The sequence below is a fragment of the Zalophus californianus genome, chromosome 6, assembly GCF_009762305.2.
Source record: "Zalophus californianus isolate mZalCal1 chromosome 6, mZalCal1.pri.v2, whole genome shotgun sequence".
NCBI lineage: Eukaryota > Metazoa > Chordata > Mammalia > Carnivora > Otariidae > Zalophus > Zalophus californianus.
In genome coordinates, this window is record NC_045600.1 from 76,646,515 (window position 1) to 76,673,902 (window position 27,388).

At 38.2% G+C, this 27,388-nt stretch overlaps 1 protein-coding gene across 5 annotated transcripts in view; it reads left to right on the forward strand.

The window, feature by feature from the left end:
* The window catches only part of FMN1 (formin 1), a 443,362-nt gene that overhangs the window by 92,271 nt on the left and 323,703 nt on the right, over positions 1-27,388 (forward strand). For all 5 annotated transcript variants that reach the window (XR_003515832.2, XR_003515833.2, XR_003515834.2 and 2 more), the window contains one exon: positions 21,816-21,994. Coding sequence is in view for 2 of the 5 variants with exons in the window: in XM_027571393.2 (XP_027427194.2) it covers positions 21,816-21,994 (179 nt within the window). In the remaining 3 variants the exon portion in view is untranslated. The remainder of the gene's footprint in view (positions 1-21,815; positions 21,995-27,388) is intronic.

The following is a 27,388-nucleotide window of genomic DNA, read 5'->3' on the forward strand; positions in this document are numbered from 1 at the left end:
CAAAACTTCGTTCTTTTTCATGGCTGAGTAATATACTACTGTGTATATGTACCACATCTTCATTCATCGATCAGTGGACAGTTAGGTTGCTTCCATATCTTGGCTATTGTAAATAACGCTGCATTGAACATCGGGGTGCATATATCCTTCTTAATTATTGTAAAACAATAAACTTTTAAAAGGGTAGATTGGAGGGATCTTAAAATAAATTTCACTGGCTTCACAGTTTTGCTTCATTCTTATTAACTACTAATTAAAGGATAAGATGCCTGGATAGTTCAAAACAACAGATGATTCAGACTTTGTAACGGACCTAAGTCACACATACCTGGGAACACTCATTTTGTTTACCTCCTCCATGGAAGTTGATTGAATCTGGGTCAAGGAGCCAGCTGTCCCTTCAGGAGCCTATGTCAGAAAGTAAGTAATCCATTAACAAATGATAACACAGTACACAGTTTGAGCTTTGGGAGTGAGGCATCCAAGTTACACCAATGCATTTGAAACAATGTATTTAGAGGTACATATGCCTTGGGGCTATTAGACATTTTGATTATACTTTATCTATAAGGATTTTGTTTCTTCATCCCCTGTACACGCTGAGGCACTGTGAAAAAATAAAGACATATTCTCTCTTGTCAAAGTGTCCAATAAGAAAGCTTTTATTAGCACCTCTCTGCCTTTAACTCATTCCTTGTCCCCCTGCACTGCTGAGGGCAGCTGAAATGTGGAAGCTAAGCCTTTCTGACAGTGTGAACACAATAGCTGGAGCCCTCAGGATCTGTATAGCTCTGCTGTGAATGCTCTTTCCCTTCTCGCCATCGTCGTTCATCACTTGCCCGCAAAGCACATCCATGGCATCTGTCTGGATACTCCTATTACTTAAGTATTAATTAAAGATTATGCATTTACTTAACTTTTGGGTAGGAGCTCTAGAAGAACAAAGACATATCTTAAGCTTGTATTGATGGAGCAGCAATGCCTGTGAGTTACCGTGAACTTGATCAGTGCTGGGGAGAAAAGTACCAGATATACAGGTAGAACACCTGCCTGTCACTTAATGAATGGAGTTTTTGTGACTACCTTGTTGCCTCTGCTATCATCAGAGTGGTTCTTGTGATGTTTAAATGAACACTGGTGCCTGAAATTCTTCCCCATATGTACCCAGTGCTCTTTCATTAGGCATCTCCAAGGAACCTTTTCATTTTATTGGATTGCTGTGCTTACTACTGGTTTAATGGAGCAATAACAAATACAATTTTTTTTTAAGTTAAAAGGATCATATAAGAAAACTACTACAGAAAACAAAACAAAAAAATGGCAATAAAAATCTTTCATAATCCAGCCACCTCAATTCTTTTCAGAGATAGGTGTTTTAAATGACTTACTTGGGGCGCCTGGGTGGCTCAGTCGTTACGTGTCTGCCTTCGGCTCAGGTCACGATCCTAGGGTCCAGGGATCAAGCCCCGCATTGGGCTCTCTGCTCCGCAGGAGGCCTGCTTCTCCCTCTCCCACTCCCCCTGCTTGTGTTCCCTCTCTCGCTGTGTCTCTGTCAAATAAATAAATAACATCTTTAAATTACTTACTTATCCTATATTTTATATACTTTTATACCTACCTAGGGTTTTTTCAAACTTTTTAATATTTCTATATGACCTTACTAACTACAGTTTTATAATTTTAAAGGATGATAATCTTCCGTCATGTAGATGAATCAAAATATTTAATCCATTGTTAGACATTTAAATTGTTTCCAAGTTGAAACTAATAGAAAATACTGTGGTTGGCATCTTTATTCATGTAGCTTTTTGTTTCTATTAAATAATTTCTTTAAGTGTGTAGAAATATAAGAAGTAAAAAGATGTGAATATTTTGCCTGTGCTGTTTTTTCCAAAAAAATTACACCAGTATATAAATACTACCAACTTAAATGAAATGGTTAACTCACAGGGTCTTTAAAAAAAAAAAAAAACTAAACTAAACAGTTTTATGGAGATGCAACACACATGCCATACAGTTCACCCATTTAAAATGTATAATCCAGGGGCGCCTGGGTGGCTCAGTTGGTGAAGCGTCTGCCTTCCGCTCAGGTCGTGATCCCAGGGTCCTGGGATTGAGTTCCACATCGGGCTCCCTGCTCAGCAGAGAGCCTGCTTCTCCCTCTCCCTCAGGCGTTCCCCCTGCTTGTGCTCTCTCTCTCTCTCTCTCTCTCTGTTAAATAAATAAATAAAATCTTTTTAAAAGAAATTTAAAAAAACAAAATGTATAATCCAACAGTTCTTGCTATATTCACAGAGATGTGCAACTATCACCACAATCAATTTTTGAATATTTCATTATTCTCCTTAAAAACACCACTCTCATTAGCAATCACTCACTGTTTCTCAATTCTCTCCAGCCCTTGGTAACCACTAAGTTACCTTCTACCTCTGTAGATTTTCCTGTCTGAACATTTCTATAAAAATCGAATCATTCAGTAGATGTTTTTATAACTGGCTTCTTTCCCTTAGCATAGTGTTTTCAAGTTTTATCCTTTTTGTTGCCAAATAATATTCCATTGTATACATGTAGCACATTTTGTTGATCTATTTATAAGTACATGGAAATATGGGTTGTTGCTACCTTTTGGCTATTATGGATAATGTTGCTATGTACATTTGTGTACAACTTTTGGTGTGGACATATGTTTTCATTTCTCTTGGATATATACCTAAGGAGTGGAACTGATGGGTCATATCGTAATTCTATATTTAACCATTTGAGGAAACACTAGATTGTTTTCCAAAGCTGTTGTACCATTTTACATCCCCACCAGCAATGTATAAGAGTTCCAATTCCTCCACATCCTTGCCAACATTTGTTATTATCTGCCTTTTTTATTTTAGCCATCTTAGTGGATATGAAGTGGTATTTCCCTGTGGTTTTGGTTTGCATTTTGCAGGGTCCTTTAAAATTTTTTCGTATTTTAAATTACCTGTATAGGATTGAGAGCATTTTACAACATACATTAAAAAAATCAGTATAATTTGTAGAGGGCTTATGCAAAGCACCATGGAAAACACAGAAATGAAACAGTTCATAGAATAGGAGGGAAATTTGCCATCAGAAATAAATATAAGGTAAGAAACGGCATACTATAAAAAATTTAAAACTAACATTTGAATAGCAGTTTATACTTACCTAGCACTTATTCACATGTATTATTTCATTTACTCTGAATAATTATTATCATGGGTGCTATACAAAACAGGTGCTATACAAAAACAACTTTAAGAAAATATAAAGAAGTTGTTTCTAGAACTTCATTAAGGTTAATAAAAATTACTGTGTGTCCGAGGCATTAAAAACATTTTTAATGTAGAAAATTTAGTTGACTGAAAACACTGACAAGTTCTCTGTATCTTCGCTGATAGCAATTAGAAAATGGCTAAAGGAGTAGCAGGAGGATTTTAATTGAGATTTAATAATTTTAAAGTTAAGGCTTGTTCCATTTATGGAAATCTATCTTGAATATAATTAAACATGAAAATCAAAAAGAGGAAAGAAGACCCTACATGGAGGGCTGTGGGTTCATGTCTTATTGGTATGTTATTTGAGGTGTGTGACAGATTAATCCTCCTCAGAAAGTAATCTTGCTATTCTATTAATACAGAATTTTACCTTTTTTAAATTACAGAAGTATTCTATGGCCACTATAGAAAAATATAGAGAGATTTAGAAAGATAGAAAAAACAGAAAACTTCCTATTATCATGACCCACAGAAAAATTACTATTAAGATTTTATACTTTATAAACACATAATTTTTGGCTTAACAGGTTATAAACCTTTTCCCATTTTTCAAACATTTTATAAATATTATTTTAATTATTTTGAACTATTCTGTCCAGAGAACTATCCATCTATTTACTATCATTTACCTAATTTTGGACACTTGGCTTGTTTATAATTCTTCAGTGTTTTAATAATGTAACAACCATTTTTGCATAGTATGCTTGTAGTTTTAAAGAATTTGTTTATAGTGGATTCCTAGAAGAATTAACAGTGTCAAAAGTATAACTACTATCTGTATTTTAATATTATGAAATTATTCCTCTAAATTTCATTCAGCAGACTCCCATCAGCAGAGTATCCGTGCACTGATTTTATATATTTATTCAGCAAATATTTAGTGGGAACTTGCTGTGTACAGGTACCATGTGAAGTGCTGTGGCTAACTTAGTAAACATGATAGGCACTGTCCAGTTTTTTAGAGTGGGCTGCCCATTTTCCTGCTCTTTTACCAACATTGCATATTTTTCAGGGTTTAATCTTTCTGATCTGATGGGGAAATGTTGTATTTTATTGCTCTTTTGACTTGCATTTCTCTCATTACTAGTGATGTTGAACATTTCTTCATACTCATTGGTCATTTATCTTATTTGCCCTTTGCCCATTTATCCACTAAGTCTTAGAAAAATATGGAAGCTGTCATGGATTTCTATGTCATCACTTTACAGGGACCTCACAAATCTGATTTACATGTTAGAGTAGTCAGAGACATTTGTTAATTTAATAAAACGTTTTAGTACATTTGTTACTAAACTGAGTACCCATCTTTATCTTGAATAAAGTCTTGAAGGATACTCTAGACTGACTATAGAGCTTTCCCTCCTTGACTTTGGGGTAGGAAATGGGTTGTAAATGATTTAAAGTTATGACAAGTTTGCTAGGTTGTTTGGTTTCTGCTTGGGCTAATCATAGGTCTCAGGGCATTAGACTGGATAACTCTTTCCCTTTTCTGGGAAAGGATTGATTGTCTGAAGGATTCATATTGGGAGGCAGAGTGGTAATCAATATTGTAGGCTGAGGTCACTGACAGGGGCGAAAGACAATAATGTGTGAAATTCAGGATGAATTGCTTTTTGGGTTTCGCCTGGATTTACTAAGACAGGGGAGTTGTTTGGGCAAATGCTGCCTCTTTGGAGTCCCTTTGAAGTGACCATCTAATGGATCAAGGAAAGAGCAGTTAAATCCCTCTCAGTGAGAACATCAAAAGAGGAACAGGATATAGTTACATGTCAGGAGCCAAGGGCTATCAGTTGACCTTTTTTAAAGAGTAGGGAGAGGAATTTGGAGGGTTGGGAAGGTTTTGTTATATAGAGACCTTTTTTATCCTTTCACCTTGTTTTCTTTTTCTATCTTTAGTATCTCTAGGCCTGTCCCTGCTTAATCATTCCATAGCAGAGTTAGGGAATTCAAAACTAAAAGTAATGTTTTTGAATGACAAAGACTCTTCAAGTGTCTTCTGAGTAGTAATCTCATAATTTCATCATTCAAGCTCTTCTCTTGAAGAACAAAGAAAGATAATCTCACTCTCTTATAAACAGATCTTTGAAGTCATTTCCTTCTCTCTTGTATGTATGCCATTATTTCCTTTCTCTACTTGTGGGAGTTAGGAGATACACAGATGATTCACATTTACTGATGGTTTCGGCTTATCTTTTAGCCTTATGTGGTTTCTCCCCCATCAAAACTTTTACAAAAGCAGCAACTATTTAGTTATTGGATTGAGTTTCATATCTCTTCTGTTTTCTTGTTCCATTGATGAAGATGCCAATGAGTAAGTACTGCCAAAGAATGAGCAGACAAAAGAAGAATCAGAGGACTTCGTTACAGGATGGCAAAAACATGGCACACACCCTACCACTCTTCCCTCCTATGTCAGGGAAGGCATTTCTAATTAATCACAAGACTCTTTCCCACTGAGCCTGAACATGGCCTCAGATTTCTTGCCAATGCTGCACTGAAGCCCCTCAATCCCAATAACATGGAATCCAAACTGAAATCTATTTTTTCTGTTTAATCCTAGTTTCATCTGAGACTAATTAATTGCATAATTTCAGGTAATGGTATTACAGATAAAATACTTCAGAAAGAAAATGTTGGAAGAGGAACAGTGAAGAGAAGGCTTCTTTGCTGGAAGGATATTTTAGCGGAAACCCGAGCAATATGAAGAAATTGGTCAGGTGATGATCAGGGAGACAGAATCCCAGCAGAGGAAATACCAATATAAATGCCAAAGACTGGAGTGAAGTTGTCTTAACTCCTAGAAGAGCAAGAGAGTTGAGGTGGCAGGAATGCATAGAGTAAGGGAGAGGGTAGGAGATGGAGGGAAAGAGGTGGATGGGGTCAGATTAGGTGAGGTTCTTTAAGGCCAGGAATTGCCTTTTTTTTTGTTTTTTTGTCTTTTAACTGGGATGGAAAGCCATGGCAGGATTTTGATCTGAGGGACAGTGTGAGATTTGTACAAGATCCCACAGATGCTTTTGGAGAACATTATAGGGGGTAGGCGTGGAAGAAGGGAGAAGAACTGGGAGGTTATTTCAGTTGGTTAGATGAGAGTAGACAGTGCTTAGACTGGGTGCTAGCAAGATGCCAAATGGTCAGATTTGGGATACTATTTGGTGGTAGAGCAAACAGGTCTTATTCAATAGATGTATGTGGAATGCAAGAGAAAGAGAGGACCCAAGGATGAAGCACGTTTTTAATCTTAGAAACAGAGGGCATATTGATGAAAGACTGAGGAAGGGGCAAGGTTAGGGGGAAAACCAAGAGTTTGGGAGGCATAATGGCTGTGTAGTGAGCAGTCAGCGCCTGTGTGAGACAGGAAAGAGGCCCGGGTGGATGTATCAATGTGGAAGTCACTAGAATTTAGATGGTATTTAAAACCTTGAGGTTGAATGAGATGACCAAGGAAGTAAGTGAAGACGGAGAAGGGAAGGGGGCACAGGACAGATTTTTGGGGGGTTGAAACAAATAAAGCCCTTGTTCTCAGCTAGGCAACATTTAGCAATGTCTGGAGACATTTTTAGTTGTCACAACTGGCTGGCGAGGAGGAAAAGGTGCTCCTGGTGAGCAGTGCATGGAGGCCAGAGATGCTGCTAAACACCGTACAGTGCACAGAACATCCTTCCACAACAAAGAATTATCTAGCCCCAGTGTCTGTCAGCAGTACTAAGGTTAAGAACCTTGATTTAGAAGTAGGGAGGATGAGGAGCCACCAAGGTGACTGAGGAGTGAGCAGTGAATGAGGAGGAACACTTTGAGAGTGTTAACAATGTGGTTTCGAGGAAGGAATTTCAAGGCAAATAAAAAAGTGTGTTCAACTCTGCCTGATGCTACTGAGAGTTGCCATGGGACAAGGGCTGACACTTAGCCACTGGATTTGGTAAGATAGAGGATTTGGGGATGCTTCCGTAGGATTCAAGTTTCCTCTGAAGGCTAATAGATTCAGATAATGAGATTTAGACATTTTTCTAAAATTAAGTACATGTTAAACACCCCCCCATACCACCTTTTTGTTTTAAGCCACAGAGGCAATGCCAAATGAAATTTTTGGTATTCTCGTTGCTTAGTCTTTTTGTGTTTATGAAGCACTGGTGTAAACTAAATAGCTCTGGAAGAAAAGGAGAGAAAGCAAATAGTATTTATTGAAAGAGGATTCAGCACAATTAAAACAGGAGATATACCCTAACCTTGTACAGGGTAGTTGTGGCTTTCCCTAGGAATTTTCTACATCCCTCTCACTGGTAGATAGGACTGTCATTTCAAATAAAGGAAGAGCAAATGAATTATTTGGTGCTTCTATTCATTAGCAGCAAGTCACTGCAGTGGCTCGTACTATTATTTTAAATGACAAATTGTGAAAATTTGGCAAGGAAGTCCACTTCTATATAGGTAAACAAAATGTAAACCCCCAGTAAAAATCTTACTCCTGAAATACTTGTTAATGCAATACAATTCAGTCAGTTTTCTTTGCTCATCAGAAGCCATTATTGACAATCTTGTGCTTATTTATAATTTCTCAGAAATGCTAGACTCCAAAGTTCCTATTCTATTATTTGTTTAGTGGAATTGTTCCAGAGAAAGTTTATCATGAACTTGAATATAGTGATAAGTTCTTCTTGACTGAAAAATATATAATGAATTCAGTTCCATTCTTAGTATAGATTTAGCTCACTTTATGGACCAGTTGCTTTCCTCAAAGATTTGCCTATGAAGTTAATTTTCTTTTGGTAAATTGATTTTTCTACTGACATGCATTTTAAATTAGAGCTGTGTTTTCTGGTAAGACAGTAGCCCCCGGACATAGTAAAATCACATTTGAGATAATAGCAATCCCCTCAGGAAAAAAGGCAATTTCCAGATAGTGATAAAATGTGAAAAACAAGTCCCTAAATTGAAGATGATTAGGGTTAATTTTATGTTTGACCAAATAGGTTCACAGAATAAAGGAAAATAAAATATTGTAATTTAGCTGAACAAAACATTCTGAAAAGATCCTGACTCTTCTAATATTCTGTGTAAAAACATGAAACTCATTTTGATGGCTTAGGTTTTTTGTTGTTGTTTTTTGTGTTGTTTGGGACATATTATAGTTTGAAGGGTGAATGAGAAACAACAAAAATATTTCAAAATGAATACAGTAGAATATGAACCATCCATTTGAATGTGAAAAGCAAAAACCTTTGGAGAAATGGAATTCTGTGCCCTTCTTCCTTTTGGCTGTCCACGTTGTCTAACGCAGCACCAAAGCAAGAGGAATAATTTTAACAGTGAGGGTCTATGTGGTGTTTATGGCATTTAGTTCTCACCTTTTTCTTTCATAAATTGAAAGAAGCTGAGCATGGAACCTGACATGGGGCTTGGTCTCACGACTGCAAGATCACGACCTGAGCCAAAATCAAGAGTTGGACACTTAACCAGCTGATCCACCCAGACATCCCTAGTACCTCTTTGTAATAGATCTTGAATAACAAAATGATTATTCTGTTAGGACAGATGCACACAAGCCAACTTTTATTAGTTAAAGGATAGAACACGTGTAACGTTTTAGAATGGAAGTCAGCAAACTTTTTGTGTAAAGAGCCCAATAGTAAATATTTTTGACTTTGCAGTCCGTAATGGCTCTGCCGCTGCCTTTCTTCCCCCTCCTCTCCCATTCCCACTCCCTGCCCTTCACCTCTCTCCTTCCCTTCCTTTAAAAATGAAAAAAACGCAAAAACCCATTCTTAGCTCACAGGCTATACAAAAATAGCCTGTGTGCGCTGTATTCTGCCACTGGGGCCAAAACTGTTAACCCCTGTGTCAGCTGTAGATTCCCAAATAGTTCTGCAAGGATGTATTCCAATTTGCTCTTTTACCAGGAATCTTGGAGAGTATTTGTTTCACAGTAGCTTCCTTGTATTGTTTTAATATTAATATGAGGATATTCATTCTATACTATTTGTTCTATACTAGTTTTCAAAATATGTAGCTTTACATTTACTACTGGGTTTTTGGTTTTTGTTTTTGGGGGGTTTTTTTGGGATTATAGGAGTTTAATACTCTAGGTCCAGTTCCAAATATTCTATAAAGGACATTCATTCTTTTAGGCACTGAAATTAAATACATGTATCTCTAACGTATGAGAACCTGAAATGGCCAAGTTGCACTCTCAGCTTCCTGTCTAATGAAACCATGACTATCCATATTCCCTAGTAGAAACATTCCTCTGTGGGTCACTAAGATCCAAACCCAGCAAGCCCAATGTTGTAAGGACAGGAGACAAAAATTATGCAAGTGATTTATTGAGTATAATATTGTGAAGGGCTACTCTACCTTTGGTTGCCAGACTTGCATTTTCTGAGAGGAATGGCATCATATATTTTTCCTACTAGTTGAAAGCATATACTACATTCTTGGGGTAATTGCAGAGATTTGTGCCACTATTGAAGATTTGAAAGATGTAGGGATGATGATTTATACCATACTCCCGTTTCAATTCTCTTTTGGCTAGTGAGAAAACAGATGGCTTTTAGAGAATGACTGGATTCTTATAAATTTAATTACATGGAATGCAATTTGCAAGTGCTGTTTCAGATACAGTATACTTACTGAGTATATCTACATAGCCTCTGGGAGCTAATATGCATTTATTGATTTAGAAAATGCTTTATTTTCATGCCAGTCAATTCATCTTCATCTGCAAGGGACAGCAGTATACCATCATTGTCTTACTTTAGGGCTATGACAATTTACCTTTCCTCTATCACAATATAATCTGAAAGGAGTCTTACCATTTTGATTTCTCTCAAAAGATTACCCTGGCCCATTACATTGCTGCTATTATTCTAACTGGGTATGGCGAGCATCAGGTAGCAAACACCCTAGATGCTTTAGTAATACACATACACATACGCATGTATGTGTATTACTAATGCGTAGGAAATAAACATCATTCTTGGTGCCGATTACTGTCAGTCAGAATCCTGGCAGAAAATAGATGGTACATTCAAAAGGGTTTAAACTGAAAATAACTTAATGAAGAGATTATGTCCAGACCAATTAAGAAAACCAGCTTGGGTTTGTGAGGTTCCCAGAAACTAGCAACAGCAAAAAGCCATTACCAGCCCTAGGCCTGAAGGGGGGAAGGATGGAACAGTATTATAGGAAGCTGGTAAGAATTGGAGCATGGCAGAGGGTTAGGTAGCAAGAGATATGGTTGCTGAAGAAAGTAGCCACCACCAAAATCTTGATCCAGTAGGTATGCAGTGACAAAACCTCTTTTCTCTTTTGTTCTCCACTTTCTTGCTTTTTGTGTTAGACATTCTCCTCAGCTGTCTTGTGATCACTGGTTGTACATGCTTAAGGTCTGGAGACTAAAAAGCTGACTGGAAGCTCTGAGTGCCCGTGAAAGGGTACTGGATTTGAGATTCACCGTAGGGTGATCTGGGATAGCATTTTATGAAGAAACTGGAGGCAGAGTCAATGTCTTGAGCTAGTTCTATTTCTCCCAGAATAATGTTCCAGTACCTGCCTACCCTAGAGCCTGAAAGTGTTCTAGAAGCCTAGTGGGGCAACAAGAGTTAAGACCATAGCATTTAGCTTTCAAGAAGAAGATGGTTTACTGAATCCATTGTTTTCTGTGAGTTCACCATGCATCAACTGTGCCTGATATCCCCTGGTCCAGGGAATAAATGTAAAGATGTTGACCACTGTGGAAGAGGGGCCATAATTCAGTGTTAAGTAAGGCTATACATTTTCCTCTGATCACCACTTTAGCTACATCTCAAATATTTTCTAATTTGCCTTATGATTCTTTTTTGACCTATGAAGTTATTTTTGAAGTGTGGTGTTAATTTCCAAATATTTGGAATTTTCTAGATAGTTTTTAGTTATTGGTATCTGAAATTTTTTAAAAGATTATTTATTTATTTATTTATTTGACAGGGAGAGACACAGCAAGAGAGGGAACACAAGCAGGGGGAGTGGGAGAGGGAGCCCGATGCGGGGCTCCATCCCAGGACCCTGGGATCATGACCCGAGCCGAAGGCAGGCATTTAATGACTGAGCCACCCAGGTGCCCCTATCGGTATCTGAATTTAATTCCATCTGTCAGTGAACATATTTTTTATGATGTTGATCCTTTGAGATTTATTAATAACACAGTATATTGACAATTTTGATAAATTCTATATGCACTTGAAAAGAATATGTATTCTGTAGTTATTGGATAGTGTATCTCATAACTATCAATTAGGTAAAATTGGTAGTAATGCTGTTTATTTCTTCTACATTCCTACTGATTTTCTGTCCACCTGTTCTATTAACTACTAAGACAGGAGTATTGAAATCTCCAAATATAATTGTGAATACATAGTTCTGATAGTTTTGCTTATATATTTTGAAGTTCTGTTACCAGGTACAAACGAGTTTAGGATTGCTATTTCTTTCTGATAAGTTGACTTCTTATCTTTATGAAACTTCTCTCTTTATCCCTGGTAACATATCTCATTTCAAAGTTTATTTTTGTCTGATATTAATATAGCCACTCAAGCTCTCTGTAATTAGTGTTTGTATATATAGCTTTTTCCATCCTTCTACTGTTCACTTATTTATAATTGTACACATAAAATGAGTTTCTCATAGATAGCATATAGTTGAGTCTTGCTTTTTTACCCCGTCTGATAAACTCTGACTTCAAATTGGAGTTTTTAGGTGATTTATATTTAATGTAACTATCAGTATATTTGAGTTGTAATCCACCTTCATTTGTGTTTGTTCCCTTTTACATAATTTTCTATCTTCTTTTAGATCAAGTGCTTTCTAGGATTCTATAGTAATAATACACCATTAGAGATACCATTTTTAAAAACTGGTAACTCTATAGTTTATAATATGCAACTTTAATTTATCACAGTCTATTTTAGATTATACTGCTTCACATAAATGTCTGACTCTTAAAACAGAATATTTCCATTTCTCCTTCTTGGATGTGCTGCCATTGTCATCAGCATCTCTTACCTACATATGTTATAAACCACAGTTTATATATTATTTTTATTTCAGTTAATTATATTTTTTAATAACTTCAATAATGAGAAAACTGTCCTGTGTATTAACTTACATGTTTATAATTTTCAGTGTTTTCCAAGTTTTCTTCTGATTTTTAAAAAAGATTTATTTATTTATTTTAGAGTAGGGGGAGGAGCAGAGGGAGAAAGAGTCTTAAGGCGATTTCGTACTGAGCACAGAGCCGGACATGGGGATCAATCTCAGGACTCTGAGATCATGACCTGAGCTGAAACCAAGAGTTTGACACTCAACCAACTGCACCACCCAGGTGTTCCTCTTCCTCTTTGCCAGAAAAAAAAAGAATTAACACTTCCTGTGGGCTAAGTCAGCTGAAGATGAATTGTCTGGCTTTTAATTGTCTGAAGAAGTCTTTGTTGTCCTTTCATTTTGGAAGATATTTTTACTGCATGTCAAATTCTAGGTTGACTCTTATCTTTCAGTACTTTAAAATTGTCATTCCACTGTCTTCCAGTATGCATGTTCAGACAAGAAGTCTTTAATTATTCTTTTCTTTGGTTTCCTATATAATATTCTTTTCTCTTACTGTTTTTTATTTATTTTTAAAGATTTTATTTATTTATTTGACAGAGAGAGACACAGTGAGAGAGGGAACACAAGGAGGGGGAGTGGGAGAGGGAGAAGCAGGCCTCCCACCAAGCAGGGAGCCCGATGCAGGGCTCAATCCCAGGACCCCGGGATCATGACCTGAGCCTAAGGCAAGCCGCTTAATGACGGGGCCACCCAGGCGCCCCTCTCGTACTGCTTTTATAATATTCTTTTTATCACTGGTTTTCTACAACTTCACTTATTATAGTTTTCTTTGTGTTTATTCTCCTTAAGGTTCATAGAGCTTCTTTGATCTGTGGGTTTATACTTTTTATTAAATTTGGAAAATTTCAGCCAGTATTTCTTTAAATATTTTTCTGTCTCCCCTAGACAGACCCCTGCTTCTAATTTAACATATATTAGACTGCTTGATATTTTCCCATAGGTCACTGGGCCCTATTAATTATTGTTATTCTAGAAATCATCTCTTCACTGTAAGCCCAGCAATTATGAGGCTCACTTCATTTGTCGTACTCTTTCAAGGATTGTAGTACTGCACTGCTTACTGTCAAATATCTAAAAATAGTTGTTTCCTATATTTTGTTTAGTTTTTAGTTGCTTATGGCAGGAGGTTAATTCTAGGCTCTGGATTCAGGACCCATTCTCCTATATACTGTTTGACCCTGGGTAAAGTTAACTTCTCTATTTCATTACTTTTCTCATTTTTAGCACAGGATTACTTTATACCAACCTTGCAGGATTATGGTGAAGATTCTCAATAATGTGTAACGTATATAAAGTGACGCATAGTAAGTGTCCCATATGAAGGAAATTACTCACCCTTAAGAAAATCGATTTGTGGCGAGAGAGGGTGATAAATCAGGCCTCGGCTAAGGTTGTTGGGATCAAGTGCAGGACTGCTCCTTAGTACTAATGGCCAGTGGAAGAAGGGAAAAGAAAAACCCTAGTGCCTAAGACACTTGGCAAAAGGGGGCCATTTAAGAATCTGGCTGTTTCAGGGCAGCCACTATTTAGTAGTGCTCTTGAAGAACTCTTCACTTTAGTTTCAAATCACTGGGCCATCAAGATAATTTCCAAACCTCTCTGGTTAAAAGGACAAAGGCTATTTGTAGACAACTAGATCAGAGCCATTAGCTCTGTGAAGTCAACTGTTGGTCAAAACAGCCTGGATGGAGCTAAGGCTAAGGTGGGAGTTGACTGTATTATGTAGCAGTGTCTCTCAGAATTAAACATCAGAAAAATCTTGATCAGCTTTGAAGGATCAGTATGTTTCCTCTTTTTTTTTTTAAGATTTTATTTATTTATTCGAGAGAAAGAGGGAGAGCATGGGGGGAGGAGCAGAGGGAGAGGAACAAGCCGACTCCCCGTTGAGCACGGAGCCTGAGGATGCGGGGCTCTACATGGGGGTCTACACCCGGTTCCACCCCTTGGACCCTGAGATTAGGACCTGAGCGGAAACCAAGAGTCAGCTGCCTAACCAACTGCACCACCCAGGGGCCCCTTCTCCTTTTGATAATAGAAATGAACTAACTGAATGCTTTTTCATTCTTGCTTTGTTTGCCAGGATGCTCAAAGTCATATTGTGTTCTTAATCTCTTAAATGTTTACCCTTAATATTGGCATATGTGCCTTCTTTTCTTCTTTGTCTCAATCTTGTCATGCATATTCATGTTTTCTGACTTTCTTAAGATAATTTCTTTTTGGAAAAAGATTTTTTAAAAAAATATTCATTATATATTTTATAATCCAAGCCTTAGTATTTGATAGGTTTTATTTCTTTCCAATACATCCTTAGCTATTTTAGTAATAATGTCATATCTCTTCAAGATTTGGGTTCCCCGTTGGTATAACTATTCCCATAATAATGGAACAATGTGACATAAAACAAAAAATGTGATTCAAATTTATTTAGAATGAATACGATAAGAAATGTTTTCTGTATTCTTGTTTCTCACTTCAAGGATTTTTTTTTTTTTTTTAGAGATTTTGTTTATTTATTTGTTAGAGAGGGAGAGAGAGAAAGAGAGTTCAGCAGGGGGAGGGGCAGAGACAGAGGGAGAAGCAGGCTCCCTGCCAGCAAGGAGCCGGATGCGGGACTTGATCCCAGGACCCTGGGATCATGACCTGAACGGAAGGCAGAGCTTAAACGACTGAGCCATCCAGGCGTCCCAATAATATTTTTTTAATAAACAAGTATATTCCTTATCATCAAACATACAAAAATTTTTTGATAATAGGCATTTGAAGTACCAAGATCTAATTTCCTCAGCATTTACTGTCTGAGAATGGATAGAGGTTCTTGATGTCTCAGGGATTCCTACAACCTTCCCAATGTGATCTTTTCTTGATCTTTTCTGCACCAAACCTTAGTTAGAAGCATCTGTTCATACCTTCTATCCATTCTAAAGCAGAGTGGCTCAGCATCACTTGTGCTACTTTAAATACACGCCCGTTTTTCAGGTGTTAAAATATTCGGTATAACTATAGCCACAAATGAGTTTCCTGACTTGAGCAATATTTGTCTCTCATTTAACATCTGTATTCTTTGCAGGAAAAGAACATGAAAAGAAGTTAGTGTAATAATAATCATAGAACTATATATTTTTGTATCTCCTTAAAATGCTATTTCATTTAAAGCTATGCCTATAAATAGTTTCATTCATGGCCCGAGGCTCAAGTGTTTGACCTTTAAAGGAAGATGTGTCATTGGATGTCATTTCTAAGGAAATGCCCTGGGGAACTGCCCTTTTGGGAGATGATCAGCCACTTACTTGGAGCTATGGCAGTTGATGACATGAATTCTATTTTTAGGACTTAAGCAGATTTGGGAGTGTTACTGTGAATTCTTATGAGTTTAATTTTTTTTTCTGTTTATATTCCTGGACAAAAAATAGTCCTTAACATGGGTGTGTGATGTTTAGTATGCCCTCATTGTATACAGGTTTATTTTCTTTACTTAAAATGGGGATTTGTTTGCATCCCTCATCAATCTGTAACCCCTAGCCCAGGTAAAGTTTCCTGAAAGAAAACAATTTTGAACACAGCTCACTATCAGGCATATTTTTATTATTATTATTTTTTAAGATTTTATTTATTTGAGAGAGAGAGAATGAGCAGTGTGGAGGGGCAGAGGGAGAGGGAGAAGCAGACTCCCTGCTGAGCAGGCTCCATCCCAGGATCATCGCCTGAGCCAAAGGCAGACGCTTAACTGACTGAGCCACCCAGGCGCCCCGTATTATTTTCATTTTATTAATGAGGAAATAAAGGTTAAGAGAGGTTTAGTAATTCCACTCAGTTCAAACAATTAGTAAAGGTCATAGTCAGGAATTGATCCCACCTGTCAAACCATTCACATCTACTTCTTACCCAGACCTCAGTGTTCTCTCATTCTATGGATTGGCAATAATGTCCTTCTCTAAATAACAAAAGATTTCCCTGGAACCTGGATTGTAGTTTGCCTTTGCCACTAGGTGGACATGTTGGCGATATCACAACCTTCCTGGGTTTCAGTTTCGTCCAGTATAAAATGAGCAGATAGAAGATATACAAGATCCCTTCTAATTCTAAATTCAATTTCATTTGAATTTAAGCATAATTTTAGAAATTCGAACATTGCATTTGTTTGATGGGTATGGATGCTTTCCTCATAGAATCTGAAACTGACATCGTCAATAATATTTTTTTAATAAACAAGTATATTCCTTATCATCAAACATACAAAAATTTGTAGCCTTTCCCTGCCTCTATACACCTTCTACGTCCATCTGTCTGTCCTTACTCATAAGTTCTCCCTCCCTCAAGGAGTTAGAGGTTGGGGTGGATAGATAAGGTGCATTCTCAGAATTACAGTTACCTATCTGCTTAGTGACATTATATCATTTAACATCACAAGGAATGAAAATGGGGGCAATGGGATTGGCAAGCGTTGATCTCAAATTGACATATACAAGCCATGAGACTATACTTTTACCAAAGCTCTGTCTCCCTGGATAAAGCCATGAATAATTACACACAGGCACACACCTTCTTTACAAGTACTTAACAATGTCACTTTCCATTAGCTACACATCTAGATTGCTGTCTCTCTTGCTTTTAAGTACATGTTTGAATAACATAATGGAAGACAACCTGTCTACCTTTGCATATCAGTTCTGATATTCACGGTTGAGAAAACTTCACCTCTTTGGATTTATTTTAAGTCAATATGATGCATGGCCTTGAGAACTACAGCATAGGAGCAAAAACTCAAGAGAGTCTCAAGCTAAGGTTTCCCCCCCCCCCTTCTCATTTTGGAAGCATAACCACTTCATCATTGCTGTCAAGTGAGGGCTCAGTGTGACAGGAAAATTGAAGGAGGAAAGCTGAAAGGCACTGTAATTTTGTTCCTTAGGGATTTCTGTCCGGATCTGATTATGTGGTATGTTTGCAAACTTCTCTTTGGAAGTGGATTTATACATGTGTTCTATATATGTGTATACCTATATATCTATATATGAATATATATCTATATATATAGATAGGTGCATAGGTGTTCTTTAGATAATTAAAGACAATGCCTGCTAAATAAGGTTCATTTTTCTAATGAAATGCAGTTTGTGTGTGAATCTTGGTATGAATGAGGAAATGGGTATGCCATGAGTTTTTGCTTGATTTTCCAAAACGTGATATATCGAATAATTGTTTTTAGTAGGAATTACAAAAAAATATATATTGTAGTCATTAAGCCCTCTCAGCTGAAATGGTTTAAAGTTTTTAATAGATACAGTGCTTCTGGTGGGGACAGATGATGGTCTGTTAGGCAGCTATTTTGATAAATAAACCGCAAATCTGAGTGGCTCGCAGCAAATATTTATTGTTCTCATTCTAAGCGTTGGTTGGCTGTCATTCACTTGATCTGATCTGCGTTCGTTCCAGGCAGCAGGACTATGTTTGGGTCTTCTCTGTGTGTCTCATTTGGGCTCCCTAGTACATGCTTGTCACACGGTGATGGCAGAAACACAAAGCAGGGGGGAAAACCACAAAATGCCTCTTAAGGCCTGGACCCAGAATTGGCATCCTGTCACATTGCCCACATTCAGTTGGCTACAGCAAGACACAAGGCCAGATCCAACATCCATGGACCAGGGGAAATGCACAACATCTATGCCAATGGGTGGAGCTCCAAATGCAACTGGAAAAGGCCTTGGGTGCGTAATCATAATTCAGGGAGGAAGTGAAGAAGTGGAAACAGTGATCTTCAGGTAGGGACACTTACTCCGGTTTGGAAAGATGAGCTATGGAGACTGCTTCCAGTTTTAAATGGCATATTACCTTTCCTTTCTGTCTGCTTCTATTGTATTGATCATTGACAGTAAAACCCCAGTCTGATGTTGTAGGCTAGCATCAGGAAGTGCAGCTCATCATTTGAATGGTTGGGAAAAGCACAGATTTCCAAAGTGGTCCCAAGGTAAGTTGCCCTTTCTGTGCTGTGTCCGTGCTATGTGTTGTATTAACACTGGTCAGCTGTAGCATTAACCTGTGTGCATGTGTGGTTCATCAAGCTATTGAAATGTCTTTGAGAAACAAAATAACCAATAAATATGGAGTGGAAAATGGACTTCTAATATGCACATGGAAGGGAAAGACATGATTGAGTTGAGGAGACCGTTCTCAGCTTTTTGCAAAATGTTCAATGAAAAATACAACACCTCAAAATCTTTGTGTCATAAAATTAGATGACATTTGACTATTTGACAGAATATACTTACCTAAATTCAGGTAATTTTTTTCTCTTTATTAAAATGTATTCATTTGAAGAGAATAGTGTGGCCACTACCTATGCTAATCAATATGGACATGTGTTTTATTTTTGACCGTTCAAAAAGCTTGTGTTGGTATTATTAAAACTCTCCATTCAAAGACTTACTTTGTAAGTTTGTTATGTCCTTTCTAATGGTGAATTTGTCATTTGCAAATGATCTGTTTCTCAGACTTTTGAGAATAACAGTTTTGTTACTTATTTCTGCCCTTGGTCCTTTCCTGTCCTGATGATCTTTACCAAAATGACTACACGTCACCGTTATACCTTGTGCATTTCCTTCATAGGGATATTGTCTGGTTAAGTATTAGATGTTAGAAATTGGCTCTTTAAAATGAAAATGGTCTCCAAAATGAAGTTACTCTACCTTGTTTTTGCCTGAACTTGGTGTTGGCTTTCCTCTGCATGAAGAGTGAATTGGATCATGCTGCACACCTTATTAAGGAAGTATATAGCCACTGCAGGATGTGTGAGTGTGTTTGCATGGGCACCTACATTTTATCCAAGGACACTGGATCCTTGTTATTGTGGGAATTTCACACTCTCTTATGCCAAAATGATGAACTTCCAGTCACCAGACAATGTGCCTCTGATGATCTAGATGTCTTGCCTTAGGTGTTGTACCTTATGTTGTTTGTGATATACAGACTACATTTTATGTTGTTTTCTTAATCTGTGTAAACTTTACCCAAAGTCAGCTGCTCTCCCCAAATCAAAATGAAAAGTGGAGGGATTTAAAAACAGGGATGGGATTAGTAATTAACGCATTTCCGAAGATGAGGTAGCACAGTGAGGGGACACCATAAATTTAAACGGGTTGATTTCCTCCTTTCTTGCCAGATATAAACAGAAGTATTCTAGGAGGGAGATGAGCCTTATAAATGGAAGTTAAACAGAGCCTGAGCTTTTATCTCTCCATCTGTTACAGCACAGCTAGCACTACCTTCCTCGAAGGGTCCCATGAGGATAAAGGGGAGGTGCTTAGCAGAGTGCTCCTCTCCGAGGTTCTTTTAGGTGCTAGCCCTTTTCTGTGTCTTCGGAGCAGGAGGGGAGGTCTTAAGCAAAAGCCCAGGGGACAGTCTGTCTCAAGAGAGTAGGTAGCAAAGGGGCAGGGAAGGGTGAGACCAGGTGAATAAAAAGGCCCTCATTCTAAGACATCTGGCTTAAATGAAGAGCCAGCCCAGTTATAACTTTCCGGACACCCTATGTCTGCAGAGGAGATGCCTGAGGTCTTGGATCCTTATTTTCTCAGTGGCTGCAGAGTAGTGTTTTGTCAGCAGCCCGCCAGAGGCCAACTGTAGAGACACTGTGACCGGTATTACCTTTCACTTTGAAGTGTGATTGGAAACCAACCAACCGAACAAGCAAGCACAAAGCAAAACCTTGGCTGTTTTCAAATTTTCTTTCTCCTAAAATTCTACTCTTATCTAAAGGAGAAGCATGTTATCCCACAGTCCTTCTGCTAGCTGGCTTTTTCTCAGCTCAAGTAGCTTGGTATGTCAGGTTTTCCGTATGGCAAAAGTCATTGGCTGGCTGTGGGCTACTATCAAAGACACACTATTACAAGGATTATGTGTAATAAATGCCCTATCATATATCCAACAGTGATCTCTACTGTAAAGTGCACTGAGCCTAAACCCTTCTGCCTGGTTGCTTAATATTTTGGCAAGGTTGCTTACCAGGAATTAACAGAGGCCTAGGAACTTGAGAGCTGTGTGGGACTTTAGAGGTGACCTAATCTAGAATTTTCCAAATTGTGTCCCCGTGGAACCCTAATGGCTTCCAACATGTTTCACAAGGATCCTTTAAATGGATTCTGTGGTCTTATTGTTGTCTGAACTTATTGTTCAGAAAACACTATTATACAGAGCTAAGCTTCTTTACTAAAGGGCGTTTCAAAGTCTTTACTACGCTAATGTGAATTGTGGCTCTAAGGGATAGAGCACACAGGTTTTCTCACGATTATTTGACCACGAAGTCCTTTTGTTGTACAACATGCATTGCCATTTCAAGAATGCCAGGCACAGGCCACCTAGTCTAGTTATTAAGAGCATGGCCTCTAGTGTTTAACTGCCTGGGTTCAGTTTCTGGCTTTACCATTTATTGACTTTATGATCTGGAGCAAATTGCTTAATCTCTTTGTGCTTCAATTTCCCCATCTAAAATGGGAGCACTAGGGATGCCTGGTGGCTCAGTCATTGAGCCTCTGTCTTCGGCTCAGGTCATGATCCCAGGGTCCTGGGATCGAGCCCCGCATTGAGCTCCCTGCTCTGCGGGAAGCCTGCTTTTCCCTCTCCCACTCCCCCCTACTTGTGTCCCCTTTCTCACTGTGTCTCTCTCTGTCAAATACATAAATACAATCTTAAAAAATAATAATAAAATAAAATGGGAACACTAATGATGCCCACCTATAGAGCTCTCTTACAAATTGAAGAACCGGGCTGAGCACAGTGCCTGGTGCATCCTTGGCTACTATCATCCCAACATAGTTTAGGTAAAAACCGACGTAATACCCTCATTCCGGAGATGAGAAAAGTGAGTCCCAAACAGTTCACTCGTGCAGTGTCACTCATTCAACAAAGTGACCAAGTGCCAATATGCACCATGCCTGATAATTCTACCCCCAGAAATGAAGATGACCGTGCTGCAGCTTCTGCTCCAGAAGAAAACGCACACTAGTGACTCGTGACTTGGCTCAGGCAACACCTTTTAGTAGTCAATCCAACAACTCAGGCCTCCTGACTTCTGTCCTCCAGCCCCTCCTCTGATTCGGTCTGAAAGAGAACGATCTGTAGAGCCTGCATTGGTAAGCAAGGATCATGAACATAGAGTACAGCTAATAGACTTCTCTTTTTAAATTGGGTATGAGGGCAAGGGTTTTAAATTCTTTGTTAGTGTGATCAAAAAGAGTAATCAAGACAGACACATTTGGAAGAGAGCATACTCTAAAAATACAACCTAGAAAGGAATGTAAGAGGTAGTATGAAATGGCCTATGTAGGAGTCCCCAGATATGACTGGCTCAATATTTTTCTAGCCGCCGTGTCACTGATGGTCTTCTCTGCTTTTGTCTAGGCATCTCCTCCGAGAGCTTCCCCCGGGACTGTTTCAATGAGCAGGCAGCAGCTAAAGACCTTCCCAACAGGGATGGAGGTGCATGGTTCCTGGGCTATCGAGCAGGACCAGCCTGTCCATTTCTGCTCCACGAGGAGAGAGAGAAGCCAGACAAAAGCGAACTATACTTGGATCTCCATGTAAGTAGAAATCTTTGTGCTCGAGCTTTGATTCTTTGCAGTCCACAGAGATGCATTTAATGTAAATTGTGTTCATAAAACTGTTGAAGCTGCATTTTGTGTGGGGGTCATTTTCTAAAAATCAGTCGGCTGCGGAATACAGAGACTACTCAGGGGTCTGAAATGTGTGCCCTAGGACGTGACTGTGTTTACAGTTTACCTAAATGTTTTCAGGGTACTCTCCCCACGTCAGCTTTACTACCTAAACCTTGTGGTAGGAGTACCTGTTTGCTGCTTGTCATCTCTTAATATCATTTTTCTAAAAATTTGAGAAACTAAGTTTGAGGGCATTCTCCAGAGCAATCTAAATACCCTGTCTCCCTCACACGTTCCTAAACCTTTCTTTCTCTCCAGCTGCTCAAATAACAGGTGAACAGGTCGGCAGGAAATCTACAAATACAAGATGACCCATTTAGAAAACAGCCTTTTCCCTTCTCATTCATCCGTGTAGTCATTGACACAGAACCATCAACTACACTATACAAAACAGTGGGCTGGGTTGTAGCTACTTCCACACTGTAGATGGCTTGATAGATTGACCAGACTGTCATCACTGTCACCACCCCTCTCCGTCTCTCAGTTTCTTTTCAGAGATGAGGGTGAGCATTAGGAAGCCAAAAAGAACTTTTTATGTCTTTCTTTCCTTCTTTTTCCCCCTTTCCTTTCTTCCTTCCTTCCTCTTTTTTCTTTTCTTCTCCCCCTTTTTTTCTTTGCCATTAACTTTAATGCCCATTGGCAATCTTGTGTCCTTGATTCCTTTTGATACCTTCCAATTCATTACTTTCAGGCCCAGAAGTATGTCTTTGATGAATATGGGTTAGATTTGTATTTCCTATGAGTGGAGATTTTCTCAAGCAACCAAGAACAGATGAACCTTGTGCTTTTCCTAACCATAATATCATCGTCACTGGATGTCATTTTAGAAAAGCATTCAACATCCTGGTTATTGTAAAAGGAGGTTTGGAATGAAGCTGAAAGATGAAAAATCTACAGCCCTCTGTGAGATGAAATGGAAATTTGTAATGTTTTTGTGTTTGTCCCCCTACCTCCAGAGTTAGGTTGTGCATCTTAAGATGTGCTCAATGAAAGAAGTCTAACAGTGACACCTATTGGTCAGATTACTTTGTGTTTGCTGCAACAGGAGGCTTGAGGTCTGAAAGTGTTGAAGTGGATTTTTGTTTTTTTGTTTTTGTTTTTTTAAGTTTTTATTTACTTATGTAATCTCTACACCCAACGTGGGGCTTGAACTCATGATCCTTAGACCAAGAGTCACATGCTCCTCCGACTAAGCCAGCCTGGCGCCCCTGAAATGGTTTTTGAAAGACTACTCTCTTTTTCTTCTGTGTTTTTAAAAAATTATGTTTATTGTGTTTTTGTTTTTGTTTTTACACTTTGGCTAAACTATGTATTTCTGGTTTTCCTTCTCCCCTGTGAATGAAATTATCTCTTATTTTTACTTATTTCAATTATAAAAATTATAACAATCCTTTTAGAAAATTTGAAATATGTAGTAAAATTGAAAGGAAAGAAATAACTTTCTGCAGCCAAGGACAACTGTTAAAATTTGATAAATTTTCTTTGTATTTTTCACTATGTATGACTTATCTTAAATGAAGGATTATTTTAACATGTAAACATAGATTTTATATGTTTCCCCCTTTTTTCTTTTTTTTCTTTACCAATTACTTTTACATTGCTTATCCATATTGTTACATATTCTTTCTAGATGTGTGTTTTTTTTTTTTAAGATTTATTTGTTTATTTGAGAGAGAGAGAGTGAGCGAAAGAGAGAGCACAAACGAGGGGAGAGAGGCAGAGGGAGAAGCAAGCTCCCAGCTGAGCAGGGAGCCCGACCTTGGGGCTCATCCCAGGACTCTGGGATCATTACCCTAGCTGAAGGCAGACACTTGAATGACTGAGCCACCCAGGCACCCCTCCAGATGTGTTTTAAGTGAATGTATAATATTCTACTACATTGTATCTCAAAAATTTTTTAAATCATTTCTCTATTATTTGATGTTGATGTTCTTTTCAATTTTGGAATAGTCCACAATTTGGAAATAAATAGCACTACCAAACTTATAATTTTTCCTGCTCCCCCCCCCAATATTTAGGACTATTTCTTTAAGATAAACTTGGGATTATTGTCTATACATATATTTAGGTTTTTGATACATATCACTGCATAAAAAATGTCTATTTCCTGAACCACCTTTCATGGTTTATAGATTTACATATTTATATTTATATATTACATACATTATATATGGTATATAAATTATATTTATATATAAATAATTACATGAATATATAATAAAATACCTAAATATTTATGTTTCTTAGTTTTCCATTGATTATAATTTTTAAAAATTGGGATAGTTTATTTTTTTAAAAGACTATATTTATTTATTTGGGAGAGAGCGAGAACAAGCAGGGAGAGGGGCAGAAAGAGAGGGACGAGCAGACCCCCCAGTGAGCAAGGAGCCTGATACCTCGATCCCGATCCTGGGGCTCGATCTGATCCTGAGGCTTGATCCCGAGATCATGACCTGAGCCAAAGGCAGATGCTTAACCTATGAAGCCACCCAGGCAACTTGGGATAGTTTCTTTAGATTATTTTCTACATGAGTGGTCTTTACACCTTGAGCCCTAAGGCTCCTCATCTCCAAGTCCTTTGCCCTCTTCAGACAGCACAATTTAACTCCTATGTTTTAAATATTGATATTATAAGTAAGATGTCCATTTGAAAGTGTTCTGCTCGTTTAGTAAAAGTTTTGATCACCATGCCAGCTCATAAGGATGTCTTTCTTCTGGGGCGGGAAGGGGAGTCTTTGAATAGTAAGGTCAGGCAAGCATTTACTGCTGTGTGATATTTTGATCAGTTTTCAATGTTTGACAGTACTGCTCTGTTTTCAGTTCTGGACCTGACTTGCAGCATCATTATCCGGAAGGTACTTTCCTCAGCCTTTTTCTATAGATATGCTGCTTCTCACTAGTATGCAGGGGTGATAGCTAAAACATTTAAGAATTAGTGGGAGTTTGACACCCAGAAATCAGAAGGGCCACTGGCATTCGGGCTGGGGCTGCTATTAAGTTCTCTTATTTAGCTGTGTATTGATTTAGTTTTTTGTTTTTATTTTTTAAATAGAACTAGAGAGGAAATATTTTAGACCTTGGGGCCCATTAGTCTATGTTGTAACTACTCAACTCTGATGATAAAAACAACCATAGAGGGTCGCCTGGGTGGCTCAGTTGGTTGGGCGTCTGCCTTCGGCTCAGGTCATGATCCCTGGGTGCTGGGATCGAGCCCCGCATTAGGCTCCCTGCTCAGCAGGGGGCCTACTTCTCCCTCTCCTCCCTGCTCCTGCTCTCTCTCACTATCTCTGTCTCTCTTTCTCTAATAAATAAATGAAATCTAAAACAAAAGAAAACAAAACCAAACAGAAAACAGCCATGAAGAATACATATGTAAATGAGTGAGCTTGTGCTCCAGTTAAAGTTTATAGATGCTGAAATTTGAATTTCATCTAGTTTTCACATATCAAGAAATATTCATCTTTTGATTTTTCCCCCCACCGTGTAAAAATGTAAAGATCATTCTTAGTTTATGAGTCATTCAAAAACAGGCCATGGGCCAGATTTGCAGTTTGCCAACTTCTGCTCTAGACCAAGAGATGGAGATCTCCTTCACTTTCACTCTCAGCTCGACCACTGACCAGCTACAGGACTGTGGGCACTTGCTTATGTTCAGTTTCTTTATCAAGTGTGTTTTGACAGAATGGAGAGGAATAGGAACAGATGAAATGAAGTGCTATAATATTAAATTTCCCGATGCTCTTACAGGAGCATAAGTCAGCCCAAGCAATGTTAATATATGGGGAATGGGAATTATTTAAAGAAAACAAATAGATCGTCTTATTCTCAATGTGCACTCTATGTCCTAATATGAGGAACCATGTCACAACTCTGATTGCAAGACCAAAATTTGTCTCCTAACTCTATTTGAAGGCTCATACAACTTTCTGTCTCTCCAGTGCTAACCTTCCCTCCTCCCCCAGTTTTTTTGAGGTACCTTGACATATAAGTTGTATATTGTATAAGTTTCAGGTGTACAACATAGTGATTTGATGTGTGCATAGATTATGAAATGATTACTGTAACAAGTTTAGTTAACATCTATCACCTCACATAATTACACATTTTTTTTCTTGTGACAAAAACTTTAAGATCTACTCTCTTTGCAACTTCCAAATATGCAATAGAGTATTGTTAACTCTAGTCACCCTGCTGTACATTACATCTCCAGAATTTATCAGTCTCATAACTGGAAGTCTGTACCTTTTGACCACCTCCACCTGTTTCCCCCTCTCCCCATTCCCTGCCTTAGATTTTATTTATTTATTGGTAACTGCCAATCTGTCCTCTGTTTTTGTGAGTTCAGGTTTTATTTTAGATTCTACATATAAGTGAGAACGGAAGATATGTGTCTTTCTCTGTCTTATCTCATTTAGGATGATGCCCTCCAGGTCCATCCATATTGTCACATGCCATATTCATCTTTAGTTACTGAATTGTGAGAGGATACAGAGGTTCCTTTGGGGAAGGCAGGAGGTAAGGCTGGTGTAGGGTAGATACTAGGCAGGCTTAGAGCACCATGTAATTTTCCAACCAGTATGTATTTTGATGTTTAAGCAGCCAGTGCCTCTGTCTTAGCATCACTTGGCTGAATGTCAGCCAGACTGCTGTGCAGAGAGATTCTATTGGGGTGATTATCTTCTGTCCTCCTCAGACAAATTCTGTGGGCCATTCTGGTTGATCTACAAAACTCCTGAAAGACTAAACTCAATGTGCAGTTAGTTCCACTTCTGGGTCAGGAGGTTGCTAAATATTGCGCAGGACATACTTAGAGTGAAAAAATATTTGTTGTTTGTCTGAAATTCAGATTTAACTGGTTGTCCTGTGTCTTATTTATGAAATCTAGCAAATCCAGGTATCAATTTTTGGGCAGTATCCAAATGCACCAAATGTGTGAATTGTCCTGGGGTAGCTCTATACATGAAAAACCCTCACTCACCCCAGAGTGCCCATTTAGAGTATGAACGTTACAAAGTCAGCTTCAAAGGGCAGTATCTTAATTCTACCAAAGTAGGAGCCATCATTGGCCACGTTCTTCAGTTTCTAGTACACCTTGAACAAGATGTGTCGAAGGCAACTCACTATGGACAGACTAGAGAGCAGGGGCAAACTCTTAAACATTCCATTTGAGAGAAATGTTCACCATGGGGGATGGTTTATAAAATGTCTATAAACACAGGACAAGGTTGGGGTAGAAAAAACACTAAAAGGACTGTGGAC